The 14,814-nt window shown below is 40.9% G+C and overlaps 1 protein-coding gene across 3 annotated transcripts in view; it reads left to right on the forward strand.

Moving 5' to 3' along the window:
- Positions 1-215: 215 nt before the first annotated feature.
- The window catches only part of C6 (complement C6), a 30,519-nt gene continuing 15,920 nt past the window's right edge, over positions 216-14,814 (forward strand). Inside the window, exons 1-7 of one of the 3 annotated variants that reach the window (XM_030004232.2) lie at positions 216-580; positions 2,329-2,486; positions 3,255-3,411; positions 5,764-5,908; positions 6,554-6,695; positions 7,539-7,677; positions 9,685-9,885. In XM_030004232.2, coding sequence (XP_029860092.1) covers positions 2,329-2,486; positions 3,255-3,411; positions 5,764-5,908; positions 6,554-6,695; positions 7,539-7,677; positions 9,685-9,885 — 942 coding nt within the window. In that variant the 5' untranslated portion in view covers positions 216-580. Of the gene's footprint in view, positions 581-1,560; positions 1,597-1,674; positions 1,696-2,328; positions 2,487-3,254; positions 3,412-5,763; positions 5,909-6,553; positions 6,696-7,538; positions 7,678-9,684; positions 9,886-14,814 lie in introns of those variants that run through there. The other 2 variants (XM_030004231.1, XM_030004233.1) reach the window with 2 other exon arrangements.

Consider the following 14,814-nt stretch of genomic DNA (forward strand, 5'->3'; position numbering starts at 1 on the left):
ATGCAAAGGTATTTTTAATTCCTCTTGGCTCACATTGGGCAGCTACATTTGTATGAAGAGCTGTTCCTCCACAGCTCCCTATAACATGTCTCTCTGAGGGTGCTGGTGGACAGGCCGTTTTATTCTGACCATTTCTGCCACCAGACCAGACCTGCCTTCATTAACGGATAACCAAATCAAACAAAACCTCCAACCTTTCATTTAAGAGACTGCAGCAAACCATGTCAAGGTCACACCAGTCTGCAAAGTTGACTGACTTTGCAGCTAACAGTAAGTCTTACAGTAAGTTAATAAGGAAGTTTTTTTGTTGGCTTCAGTGCACACAGGTTACTAGACATGTGGAAGTGTTTTGTGTGCGGTTTTTTTCTTTAAAATGCTGAATTAATCTTTCATGTACTTACATTTATATGGCTGTTGATATGCTTCTGTTGTATTGATTAGCTGGAGTTTTTCTCACAGATGAGAATAAACAGTCTTTTTCTACGTACAGTACAGTGAAGGAATGAACAAAGTAATTGTTCTGTAGGTCTTCATCTCTTTTTTAAGCTGGCACTGTTGGTGCAAGACGCCAGGAACTCAGGTAAGGAAAAAGATGTAATAACTGTTCTCCTCTTGGTTCATTGGCAAGACTGCTGATTTCTCTGTCTTCAGTTTTACCATATTTTGGGTTTGGTTATACTTTAAATCTCTCTGAAAGGCTTCTTCATTGATGAATTATTGTGTAAAAAGTGCTCTGGGTTCTCACTACGACAGCTGTGTGAAGACTTACTGCCTTTCTTTACTAGAGAAGAAAGCAGTGTTTGGACTTAACGCAATTTCATTTTTCTCAGCAAGGTATGAAAAGCATAATAGCATATGTGGCTAAAAACCTAAAATAGAAAACAATTGCACATTTCATTTCAAACTTTTCAAAATGAAATCTTTTGGAGAATTGTTTTAAAATAAATACTTTGCTTTGGTTTGGGGGGGTTTTGAGGCAAAACAAAATGGTAATGTTCTGCTGTAACAGCCTGTCAAATTTAGGGTTGATTCAATCTCATGATGAGTGGGAAAAATCTTTTGCATTTTTCAATGAATAAATAGTTTGTCTGGAAAATGGTTTTCAAGTTTACTAAGCATTATTATTTCCTAAACACTGCCTGTAACCTTCTACCTCATCAAATAAAGTTTGATTGACCACTGGAGTGAGAAATAGGCTAGCTGTTCTGTCTTCAGCTGTTGGTAGAAAATTTGGATGAGCTTTGAATAGTGATGGTTTGTGGTTTAGACAACCTAGTCAAAACTAAGAACAACACAAAGCTTTGTTCCTAGGAAGGATTCACTGCAGCAAAATGCTTGTGCAAAGGGGGCTTATAGGCATGTGAAAATGAATTGGTTATGGGGTAATAGTTAGGGCTGCTTACTCTTAAGGTCCTTTTCATTGTTTTACACATTTTATAGGAAGATGTGTCTCATGCTTTTATTCTTATTCCTAGAAAATTGTGGACACATATTTAGCTAACATAGGTCGCAAGAGCATTCCAGAGGCCTTTAGAAGACCTTGAACAGAATAAACAACAAGACAAAAAAAGAAAGATGCCAATTAGAAGAACACAGGTGTGCATTCCACGATAAAGGGAACTTGGCACAAAGAACCTCAATTCGGCAGTTTATCTTGATCAATTAGACTGAGACAAGTTTCGCGTGTTTTAATTGGTATAACCAATTATGTCCTATGTTTATGCGCGTGTACAGAGTTAGTATAACCAATTATATCTTATGTTTATGTGCGTGTACAGAGTTAGTATAACCAATTATATCTTATGTTTATGCACGTATACAGTGTTGATACAACCAATCATATTTTATGCTTGTGCGCGTGTACAGTGACTTTGCAGAATATGTGACTATAAGTATGTGTGTGTTTTAGCAATAAAGTGTCATCTGTTGTCTGCTCTCAAGATTACAGGCATCCGTCTACTTCAATCTCCTCAGAAAATATTTTTGAGAATACTTCTAAGCATTAAGAGCAACAACAGATCTTTATTTGTCACATTCAAAATTATTTATAAGCAACTTCTTAAATAGAAATAATGCACAGTCATGATTAGTACTCCTGATAAATAAATGGCCAAAAAAGCCATTGTGACTTCTGGTCCTTAAAGTATTAACTAAATTAATGATAAATGTGTATCACGCATTATTGCCCCTTTCTAGGTACAATGCTTAGCAACTTTGTATTGTGAAGCAGACTATAGACTCTGCAAATTAGAAGAGATGTCTCTCTAAGGGTGCAGGCATAACTATAAGTGATAGATTCTTGAGCTTTTGTTACCTGTACATGTGTAGATGGACACCTCCACTACAGACAAGACTATGTTAATGCACCTGATCCTGCTGAGCCTGGTGATTGGGAGCAGCCAGGGGTGCTACTGTGAACATTACCCATGGGGGTCATGGTCTGCCTGTTCACAAACCTGCAACTACGGCACACAGACCAGGCACAGGTAGGGCCAAACTATCTCACTACTTCTATGTTTCTATTTATTCCCTGAGAAAATACCACTTCTGGGGAGGGGGACCTGTGTCTGAAGCTCCAGCTTCTATAATATACTGAGAAAAATTGTCATATCCAAGTGTTTACCAGATGAATAGATTACATTTTAATTGCAATACTTAAAAATTACAAAATTATGTATATAGAGCATTATGGTGCCTCCAAACAAACGTGTGTCTGCCAACACATGTTGTGAGGAGAGAACAGCCAGGTCCTAGGAAGGCCTTGCCAGCAGCATGCATTGAGCAACCGGCCCCTGTGAGCACACGGGGCCAGTGCTCAGTGCCCGGCTCCAGGAGCTCTGCTCAGTGCAGAGCAATGCTATGGGAGGGATGAGCTCCAGCATGGCAAGCATACAGAAAGTTCCTTCCTGTATGATTAGTTTTATGACAGCAGTTAAAGTCAAATAAAGATTCAGCAGCACCAAATTAGATGCAATTTAGTGGTATACTCTAAACTTGTGAGAAATTTTCCTCCTGGCTTTTTCTGTAGCTATTCTCTGGGACATTTGAAGTGACATGAATCAAAAAGAATTGCTCTGTAAACTTAAGGCATATTTGGATTTTTCTATTAATCAATATTCTGCAGCTACCTATTATCTCTCAAGTTTTTGTCATTGGGCTCAAATAATTTTCTTTATCAGCCTTCACCCACAGTTAAAGAACTTCTACGATCTGTCTATGATTCCTTCCTAGCATAACTTGTTAAATTTTTTTAGGCAAATAAGAATGGATGAATATTATAGCCAAAACTTCTGTGACCAGCTATGCACAAAGCAGGAATCTCGCGCATGTAACCAGCAAACATGTCCTATTAACTGTCAGCTTGGAGACTTTGGCCCTTGGTCAGAATGTGATCCATGCATTAAAAAACAAGTAGGTAGAAAATGTGTTATATGGGTTAAATGCAAGAAATTATGCCTAAAAGACGTCTTTGTTTCAGACATTCAGCCTTATGGCAATTGATCTGCAAAATTACAGTTTAAGTTAACAAGGGAAATGGGTTATGAATTATAACAGTAGAAGATGAAGAGAACAAGTTAAAATAAGCATATCAAAACAGAAAGGTGTGATTTAGTAGCGTAAATCCATTTATGAGAACTTACTTCAAAAGTTCCATTGTCACAGTTAAAGATGAGTTTCCCACATAAAGGATAAATTAAGCTATAGTGTTTGCATGTCTGTTCAAGCAGGAGAAAGTCATGGAATATTTAGCTTATCCATAGCATTCTATACATTCTAAAGACAAGAAAAATAGGACCAAATAATCTGTTAAAAAGAGTTAACTGGCAAATCCTAACCATAACTGGCTAGAAACGCTCAGGCTATATGTTACACTGATAGTCAGGATCAGTTTGAGATTGCTGTTAAGAAATCTGGAGCACCGTTCCACCAACATTTATAGCCCACACAAAAACCAGGTGGATGTGCTTAATACCAGTGGAACAAAGCCCCAGGATTGTCTTTTTTTCCTCTTGGGCTTGCGTCCGTCAACGGATGGTGGACTTCAAGGTGAGATGGCAGAGAGGGAAGAGGTGAGAAGTCAGGTTTGAGTGGATTTAACCTAAAGAAACTGAGCTCTGGCAAATGTAAGGTTGTAGGGAGTGGAGGGGAGAAGAGCGCAGATTATTTGGGGTAGTTACATGGCTGGTGGGTCTGAGCTTTGAGGCTGACCATAACAGCAGCTCTGAGTTTCTGTGCAGACAGAGCCTACAGCTCTCTGAATGTCCTGCTCAGCTTCAGAAATCCATGCCTGAAAAGCAATCTTGAAAAACCTGTCAGATATCATAAGTATTTTTTTACATACATATATAACTTCCTGATGCCCATGCAGGATGAGGAAGACCTGAAGAAGTTTTCTAGGTGTGAGATGTGAACCACCCTGTAGGGTTCCTATCCTGCAGCTGGGATGGAGAGTATGAGAGCAGAGCAGGGAGAAACAGTGAGGGAGTGGGAGACAGCAAACAAGCTGCAAGAGCTGAAAGGGAGCATTTCTTGAAATTGAACTGATTTTTTTTGTAATCAATATCCTCTAAATGGCTGAGTTTCTTACCTATGCATCCATATATCGAAGCATTGTTCATTTTTATTAACTTTAAGTATTGATGCAACATATATGCTGCTTCAAGCAAAAGGGTGCTTTTGTGGACTATGAACCATTTTTTCCCTCCAAGCTGTAAAGATCACTGCTTGTGACCTTTGTATTTATAAACTGTAAGAATGGAGGACATGAATTCCAAGGTAAGTGTGAAGACTAGTGTAAGCAAGCTCCCAGTGAGAGGAAAGGATGAAGAGGTGGAAACTCACACAAATAATATAGTGAGTGTTGTGGATCCCAAATGGAGTACAAGGAAGGGTTATCTTCAGCTCAAAAGCTTTCAGATGGTGTGCTGTTGCTCCTCACACTCTCCCTTCATAGTCACTCAGTTACTGATTTTTACTAGACATCTTCCTGCATTGTTTGACTCCAGGATCTGTCTACAGGGAGGGAAGTAACAGAAGTCTGCAGGGAATTGTGCTTTTCCAGTGGGAAAAATTCTCAGAGGAGGAACTGTTCAGTCACATGCAGACAGGTCTCACCAGCAATCCTTTACATGGAGTGGAAAACATATATGAAGTGATTTGTCTAGCAGCCTTCAGCTTTGTTATTCTGCACGGAGGGTACTGACCTGGGGAAAGAAAAGCCAGTGAGCTCCAGATTTTGGTCCCAGATCTTCTTTCAGGAAGAGCAAACTTTCAGGAAAACCATTTCTGTCCTCCCCAGTCATCCAGTGCTCCTCAGAGAAGAGGCCCCAACAGCCAATACAGCTGGTTTGGGGATGGGGATACATGCCACTGTCAGAATATTTCTATTTCAACAGAGATGATAAAGAACAGGAAAAATCTCCGTAAGGCTGTTCACACACCATTTCCTACCGAACCTTTAAAACTGAAGATACAGGGTCTGAACTTTTGATTACTCCAGTGATGTAGCCCAGGTTGTCAAGTGTTTAATCATGTATGCTACATCAGGGCTATGGAGGATCTTGGATTTTGGTTCCCTGCCTGCCTTACCTGCGATGATGGTGCAGCAGGATGTAAGGACAAAATTAACTGATTATTTCCTTCAGGGCTCTGGTTTTCATAAAGCTTCAGCAGCACTGAGGCATGTGGCTCTGCCTGAGGGGGCACCTAGCTACAAAAACAGCTCACACAAACAACCCTGGTGTTATTTCTTCTGCCTTTCAGTTTCGTGTCCGGACACTCCTGAGACCATCCCAGTTTCGGGGTCAGGCCTGTACGGAGCCGCTGGTGGATTCCCGCCCATGCTTCCCAACTAAGCTCTGCAACATAGTGGAAGTTGATTGCAAGAACAAATTTCAGTGTGAAAGTGGTAATGATAATCCTCATCGTGTAACTGCTGCATTATTAGATAGTCAAAAGTTTAGACACTGAGACAAAAAAGGTCCAGATGATTCAGATCTTGTATAAGCCATGCACAAATTGCAGGGAAAAGGAGCAGGGGAAAAAAGTCTACTTAAGGATTTCATATGTATTAGTAGCAGCATGCGTTTGCAGTTTCTTCTGTAACTAAAAGTAATTCAAGTGCAAACTCTAGCCTGGGATGTCAGTATGACCATGACAGCTAGACAGTAACACTGTTCCAATAATATTTCTTTGCACAAATTTTTCATGTACAAACATATCTGACCATAAACTCGCACTATTTTTATTAAATTGTGGGTATTTCTTGTTTACTTCAATTTAAATATAGCTGATTAGCCTCAAAATAATTTTATCCACATATCCTTTTTCTAAACCTTAAATTAAGCCTTTGCAGCTTCAAAGCAAGGCAAAACTGGCAGAACTGAAACAACCATTTCTTATTGGAATAATCTAGGTATTATTCTGCCTCGCTGTTAATTCGTATGGCAAATTCACACCTTTACTAGGGAAAAAGGCAGACTGCCCTTTTCTGCATTCAGACATGATGAATCTTTGCATAAAGTTTCTTGCTGTTGCTGTTTCTCTGGTGCAGGTCGCTGTATTGCAAAAAAATTGGAATGTAATGGAGAAAATGACTGTGGGGACAACTCTGATGAAAGAAATTGTGGGAGGAAAAAGACCGTGTGTAACAGAAAGTATGAGAGCATCCCAGGTGTGCAGTTAATAGGCAGTGGGTAAGCCAGCTTTGCTTATTTTTCATGAATGTGAGATTGTTAGCTCGCTAATTTACGTAAACAAGATAATCCCCAATTAACATGTGATAGTATCCCATTAAACCACATAATCTCTCAAATTAAAATTAACAAGAAATTATGAAAATGCAACCAAACCACCAGGCTAGGACTTGCCCACTGCATCTGCCAGTCCTGCTCTGCACTGCTGGTGCACTAGATAAAGAGCTGTCAGGGAGCACTGCTGTCTGAGTGACCCTTCCTGCTTCACAGCAACCACAGCATCACGTACTGGCAACTTCCAGCTGAGTTATGCCAAGTGCTTCAGAAATTTTGAGGATGGTCCTCTACAGATGTCTATCTATGATACATTTCACACAATAGTAACCATCATCTCTTCCAGACTACTAATTTAAGCAGTGTAAAACCTAGACATGGGTTGCCTGTACCAGGTAGTCTTGCATTTTTTAACTGAATTTTGAACTCAGTGCACTCTGGTGAGGTCACTTATGGTAGAAATGAAGAACTGCTTCTTCATTTACCTAGGCCATTTTCAGGTGTTTCTCTGCTTAAGAGTGACTATCTCAAGCTGACATTGGGATTATCCAGAGGGTTACGCACTGCTGGGAATTAGGAAACAGGCTTGCTACTACAGCATTTTTCAGGTGAATTTTGTGTGAATGAGAAGTTCTTGTAGAGGAACTTCATTCAAATCAGTAATATAACCCAGATGCTCATACCGTTTCGCTCAAACCTACATCTTCCATGCAGCTATATACCACTAAATGTTTCAGGTCTGTATGTCTTTCTGGGATTGTTTAATCTCTGGAAATGATTTTTTGTTAGATTTCACATTCTGGCAGGAGAGAGCCGAGGGGAAGTCCTTGGCAACTCATTCAATGGAGGACAATGCACAACAGTGAAGCGCAATGAGACAAGGAAATCGTATCGTGTTCCTGCGAACCTGGAGGCTGTCAGCTTTCAGGTATTCAGAAGCAGCAACTCCTAGCTGAAAAGCCATTGCCATAATCACAATCCAAGTTATGTGCTCGAGCCTTAGGCAGTAATGGGCATTTCAGGACAAGATTTCTCAACCTGGTGAGGCATGAACGTGCTTCAGGTGATGTGTGGAAATGGGATAAATTGAGCAGTCGGGTGGTTCTACTCACACCTTTCAGATCTGTGTCTACTCACTGCATCATATATCAGAGTCAACATGATCGATTTGGGTTTCTCTCCTGCTTTCCTCATGGCTGTGGCCATGTCTTTGTTCTGACTTGGTACCAAGGGCTTTGCTCCTAACCCTGACATAATCTGGCCAGAGACTTGTTCAAGTCCAAAGCTCATTTCAGTATCACTGCTGTATCCTTGCAGTACCAATGGCTGTCCTAACTCCAGCTTCCTCCTGGTCACCTGCAGCCTTGGGACACAGTTCCTCCCTGAGCCATTTCAGCCCTTCAGTCCTGCCTGTTCCCTGCCCAGCCCCTCTGAAGAGCAGCAAGGAGAGGAGGTGGACACCAAACTGGGGAGGCAGGAGGACAAGAAGTACACAGTCTGGGGAGGAGTCTTGCAGGACAGACCAAGGACAAAATGAACCTGGCTCGTATCTTATAAAAAATCTGGGAATCACTGATTTTGGGAGGCCTGATATTTTAGACTTTTAGACACTGATATTTAGAAAATTCTTTGAATACCGTGGTTAGGGCACAGCATCTGGCTGTGCACATATTGGCAGGCCCTGTCTGAAGCCAATAGATATTGCATTGGAAAGGAAGGAATGCAGGACATGAAAAAGCTTGACTAATGGATGAAATCTGAACTACTGACTTTTGCCACGAGTGCTGTGAGTTTTTAGTATTACTTTAACAGGAGCAACTGAACAAAGGACACCCTAATATGTTCCATGGAAACCGCAATTGGATCGGCCATAACATGTAGGTTTTGTCAATAATGATGAAAAATTACTATGTGCAGAAATACCCAACGGGGAAAAACAAGCCTTGTTTTGCCCAGGTCTCTTTAAAGCTGTGTGGTTTATTAAGTTACTGATGTCCATTTGCAGAACTGTTAAGGGTTTGTGAATCTCACCTTTGAGATCTATCTTTGAGATCTATATCTTTTAACTTTTAGAGCAGCCTTTGGTATAGAAGGGTCACTGGATCAGGCTTTCTTCTTGAAACTCCAGTGTGTTTTCATGCAAAAGCATATGACTTCTTGGAGAATGGAAGTGGACTGGGGGAATGGACCACCTCACCTCCCAAGGTCCTTAGCAGCCCTATTAATCAAACAAGTCTAGAGGAGGGAAAAAATTGAATCTTTCTAACATCCACAGGGTTTGCCTGAGTTTTGGGAAATGAATAATTTCTGAACTGCTTCTAAACTTATCTTGGTGCTTTGCATAACAGCATCGCTGAGGTTTACCAACTTGATCAGGCAGGTTTGTGTCCAGTTCCTCTCCACCTACCCTTAGTCCATCATACAATATGGGTGCTAACACTGCAAGTATACTCTAAGACTCTCCTCTGGAAACCTATTCATTCCTCTAGCTAGGAATTAAGAAGGAAGGACAGAAAACATCAAGCTCTTTGCCTTGTATAATATAGAAGCCATGGGACTGGGACTTAGTCATAGTGTGGACATAGCATGAAGGTCTGAGAGTCTTTGAAAACTGTGTTGAAACACTTGTTGAAAATTATTCCTAAGCTTTGGTACTTGGGGGTGGGGAATTTTAGAAGAAAGTATTACGTGCTTTTTTTTTTTTTTTCCTTGTAGAAATGCTTATTAGTTTGTCTACTTCTTATCTTGTATTTGTCTTGCTATTAACCTTTCTCAGTCTCATCTTTGGTGTTAAGAACAGTTTTTTAGCTTACTGCCATGTCTCAAATAATCAAGCATGTTTCTTTCATAAAAAAACCCAAGAATTCATTGCCTAATAGGTTTATGTTTCAGATTATTATTTGGGCAAATGCATTTTCCTTTACTGAACCCCCAGGTAATGAATGAAGAGGATGATGTAACATCAGAGTTCTACAATGATTTAACTCCCCTGAGTGATAGTGCTCATGGAAGTACATCATCCACTCATGGTGGTCGAAGATCTTCTGGTATCCCATTTTTATTCTCAAGAAAGACACGGGTTAAAGTCACATCATCTTCCTCCTTCAAGAAAGCCATTGAAGCCTCTTATGAAAAGGTAGTTCAATGTTGCCTCCAATTTCTTCCTTTCATTTGATTTGTCTGCTCATTTCAGAATAGAGCTACCAAAGGCTATTTTCTTTATCAAGGCATTGGCATTACATTTTTTTTTGAAAAAACACTAGAATTACACATTTAAAAGTTCCTTTTCTGATACTACAGTATGTTCCTGGTTGTAACATACCTTCTGTAATGCAACATGCTTTTCTCTTTTTAGTACAGAAATCGTAGGTTTTTTCCACTTAAGAGAGCATAGACTTTACCTGATCTAAAAATCTCAAATCTATGTGAACGACTCCTTTCCCTGTCCTAGTTACAGATTAAGAAGGCAGAATGCCATGTAGTAACAGTAGCAGACAACTCTAAAAAGAAATTAAGTGTACTCAGGAATGTTATACATATGCATCAGTTTTTTATTTGGTAGCTAACTTGCATATTGGAGTCTTATGGCTGCCAGGATGCACCTGGTCATAAAGGTAATCTCAGAAATAAAACATCCACAGAAAAGTTTCTGAGAATAGCAAATCTTTTTCCCTTAACATTCTGCACCTTTAATGCAGATGAATACTGTGGGATATAAGATTATGTACTTTTATAGTTTAATGGCAGTAAAGATTAAAGATTAAGATTTCCTATGATGGAAGTTTTCCACAGGCCTTGCTAATTTGTCCTCATGGTTAAGTAACTTGACTGCTTAATTAGTCCATTACTTCTTGTTTGAATTCAACTATATTGAAGTTCTTGCTACCGGAAACTATTGACTTTCGTTCCCATGTAGATGCCTGTATACAGATCAGGCTTCTCTTTTGTACAACTGGTAAGTTTGTTTTGGTGGAATGGTGGCTTCTTATTGGCTTAAACCCAGACCAAAGCTACTTATGGAGATGTTAATTTAAATGAAACTTTTATCAGGAAAGTTTTTTAAATGTACATTGGTTTTCAGCATTGTTGTCATGAAATCCCAGAAACGCATGTGAAATAGCCAATAACTTAGTCTGGTGTTGGCTAAAGATGACACAGGTTAAAATCCTTTCTTAGTGGACCCATAACAGGAGTTTTAACTTGGGTCTTCCTCATGTGTTCTACTGTATCTTATGGGAAGCCTCTATTTTTATCTTTATCTTCATAAATTTTATTTATGTGTGTTCGTAGATAGATGTATACTTGCGTATGTTTGAGAGACTTATAAATGAATTTTAAATACTTTCTTAAATAGTGAAAATAGAAGTTTATACAGATCACTTAAAAGGACGGGGAACTTACCTAGGCTTTGGAAGGTCAGATTCAGGCTGATATATTAAACTGTGTGCAGAAGGCTTTCACATGAGCATCCCAGGGTCTCTGGAGGGCCCTAGCCACTTGAAATGTCATGCATTTTTCCATATTGGCATGAAAGAAATATGAAACCTTGACGTTTTTCAAGTTTATTTTTTGTTTACCAGAAACTTTTTTAGCTAAGCTGACTTGTCCTCTAGTATGTTCTTCTTGATTTCTGATCCTTTAATCATAGAATCACAGAATCATAGAAACAGAAGATTTGGGGTTGCAAGGGACCTTTAAAGGTCATCTACTCCAACCCCCTTACAATGAGCAGAGACATCTTCAACTAAATCAGGTTGCTCAGAGCCCTGTCCAGTCTAACCTTAAATGTTTTCAGGGATGGGGCACTTACAACTTCCCTCAGCAGCCTGTTCCAGTGTTTCACCAATGTCATTGTAAAAGATTTCTTCCTTATATTTAATCTAAATCTACCCTCTTTTAGTTTAAAACCATTACCCCTTGTCCTATCACTACAGGCCCTACTAAAAAGTCTGTCCCCATCTTTCCTATAAGTCCCCTTTAAGCACTGAAAGGCTACAATAAGGTCTCCCCAGAGCCTTCTCTTCTCCAGGCTAAACAAACCCAACTCTCTCAGCCTGTCCTCACAGGAAAAGTGTTCCATCCCTCTGATCATTTTTGTGGCCTTCCTCTGGACCTGCTCCAACAGGTCCATGTCTTTCCTGTGCTGAGGACCCCGGAGCTGAACACAGTACTCCAGGTGGGGTCTCATGAGAGCAGAGCAGAGTGGGAGAATCACCTCCCTGGACCAGCTGGCCACCCTTCTTTTGATGCAGCCCAGGATACTGTTGGCTTTCTGGACTGCGAGAGCACATTGCCAGCTCATGTCGAGCTTTTCATGCACAAGTACCCCCAAGTCCTTCTCCACAGGGCTGCTCTCAATCCCTTCATCCCCCAGACTGTATTGACACCAGGGGTTGCCCCGACCCAGGTGCAGGACCTTGCACTTGGCCCTGTTGAACCTCATGAGGTTCGTACGGGCCCATTTCTCAAGCTTGTCCAGGTCCCTCTGGATGGCATCCCGTCCCTCAGGTGTGTCAACTGCACCACTCAGCTTGGTGTCACCTCAAATTTGCTGAGGGTGCACTTGATCCCACTGTCTCTTGTCATTGATGAAGATATTAAAGAGTACTGGTCCCAGTATGGATCCCTGAGGGACACTACTTGTCACTGACCTCCATCTGGATATTGAGCCGCTGACAACTACTCTCTGGATGCAACCATCCAGCCAATTCCTTACCTGCCAGAGAGTCCACCCATCAAATCCATATCTCTCCAATTTAGAGAGAAGGATGTTGTGGGGGACGGTGTCAGAGGCCTTACAGAAGTCCAGATAGATGACATCTCTAGCTCTTCCGCTGTCCACTAATGTAGCAACTCCATCAGAGAAGGCCACTAGGTTGGTCAGGCAGGACCTGCCCTTGGTGAAGCCATGCTGGCTGTCTCAAATCACCTCCCTGTCCTCCATGTGCCTTAGCATAGCTTCCAGGAGGACCTGCTCCATGATCTTCCCAGGCACAGAGGGGAGGCTGACAGGTCAATACTTCCCAGGGTCCTCCTTTCTACCCTTTTTAAAAATGGGTGCAATGTTTCCCTTCTTCCAGTCTCCAGGGACTTCACTTGACTGCTGTGACTTTCAAATATGATGGAGAATGGCTTGGCAACTACATCAGCCAATTCCCTCAGGACTCTAGGATGCATCTTGTCAGGTCCTATAGACTTCAGTATGTTCAGGTTCCTCAGGTGGTCTCAAACCTGATCTTCTTTTACAGTGGGAGGGACTTTGCTCCCCCAGTCCCTGCCTTGAGGCCCATCCAATTGAGAGGTGTGGGAAGAGAGATTGCCAGTGAAGACTGAGGCAAAAAAGTTGTTGAGTACCTCAGCCTTCTCCTCGTCCGTTGTTACCAGTTTGCCAGCTGTGTTCATCAGGGGGGTACACTTTCTTGGACCTTTCTTTTCTGGCTCACATGCCTACAGAAGCCCTTATTATTCTTTGCATTCCTTGCCCAGTTCACCTCCAGCTATGCCTTGGCCTTCCTTACCCCATCCCTACACAACCAGGTAGCATCCCTATACTCTTCCCGGGGCACCTGTCCCTGCTTCCACTGCCTGTGCATTTCCTTCTTGCCCTTTAGTTTGACCAGCAGGTCTTGACTCAGCCATGCTGGTCACTTGCCTTCCTTTCCTGATTTCTTACACCTAGGAATTGAGAGCTCTTGTGCTCTATGAAAAGCATCCTCAAAAATCATCCTCATGACCTCCTTCATGTCTTCTGCTTGCATTGTGGTAAGCGTCTATGGTGGGGTTCAGCTTACGTATCCATAGGCAACAGCAGTTCCGCAGGAATCTGCGTATCAGCTAATTACCCTCCTTTTGTAGTGATGAAGATAAATGGGTGGGTTTCTGCATGTGTGTTAACTGAACAGTGCCCTAGTAGGGCTGTAGAGGGAGCCCAGGTGACCATCTCTCACTCTTCTCTGTATAAATATAAGGAAAGATTCTTAAAATGAGACTGGAATATTATGTAACACATTTCATTATAAACTACTTTACTAATATTGCCCATCATGCTCCATGTTGTTATTTTTGTATACTATTTTCTTCACTTTTTTTGTCACTGAATTCCCATGCTGTGATGTCAAAGGACTGCTGAAAGCTTTGTATCAGAATTTGTGCCCATTCCCTTAGCCCATGTTCCTATTATTTCTGGCAGGAGTTAATTTAGTTGGACTGCTTGAACTACAATTCAAAAATTGAGAGGTCAAAGATAGGAGGCCATCTGCATCCCTGGGGATGTCAGGCAGGGACAGACATGATTCTGTGGCAACTCTGCTTATGATATTTGGGATGAAAGATTACTTAATTAGCATGTTTTTGTGAAATACTGCTTTGTTAGAAAATTGCCAATTAAAACTACTGGTTTTAACATCAGGCCAGCTCAGCTTGTGTTTGGTTGCTTTTTGTCAATGAAGTAGCTTGTATAACAAAACTGAAACTTGAGTACTCATACTTGATTTAGACCAGGCTTTCTTTGGGAATAATCATCCCATATCTACTAAAATTTTGTATTAACACCTGGTACTCATGGGTGAAGCTTGCTACAGGCACCAGCATTTACCACTATGATTAAACATGTGCCCAGAAATAACTGGAGACTTTGGAATCCAATTTCCTGGGATTGTTCTACAAGTGAAGGTTTCCAATATTGTGCATGCCTCAGGGATTTAACATGGAAATCACTGGGTTTGACAACTGTAAGTTAAATTGCTAGTAATAAAAGCACTTAATTGCTGGTAATAAAAGCACTTAAGATACTTTTAGTAGCAGAAAATGCAAATGCAAGATGCATGTCAAGCAGAAATTCATATTTAACATGCAAGTACATGTTAAAACCAGCTAAGGTTTCAGAATCAATATTTGCTGAAGTGGCCATGCATGTCATAACTGAAATGTTAGCTGGCACAGCTGGAAGTTGAGGGTCAGAACCTAAATCACACCAAAACCCTGAAAATGATGTTACCACAGGATATTTTAGGAACTGAATATAATCTGGGAATCGTTACATACCCTATTTCTTCCATTCTTATTC

This window comes from Aquila chrysaetos, chromosome Z (genome assembly GCF_900496995.4).
Source record: "Aquila chrysaetos chrysaetos chromosome Z, bAquChr1.4, whole genome shotgun sequence".
NCBI classification, from domain to species: domain Eukaryota; kingdom Metazoa; phylum Chordata; class Aves; order Accipitriformes; family Accipitridae; genus Aquila; species Aquila chrysaetos.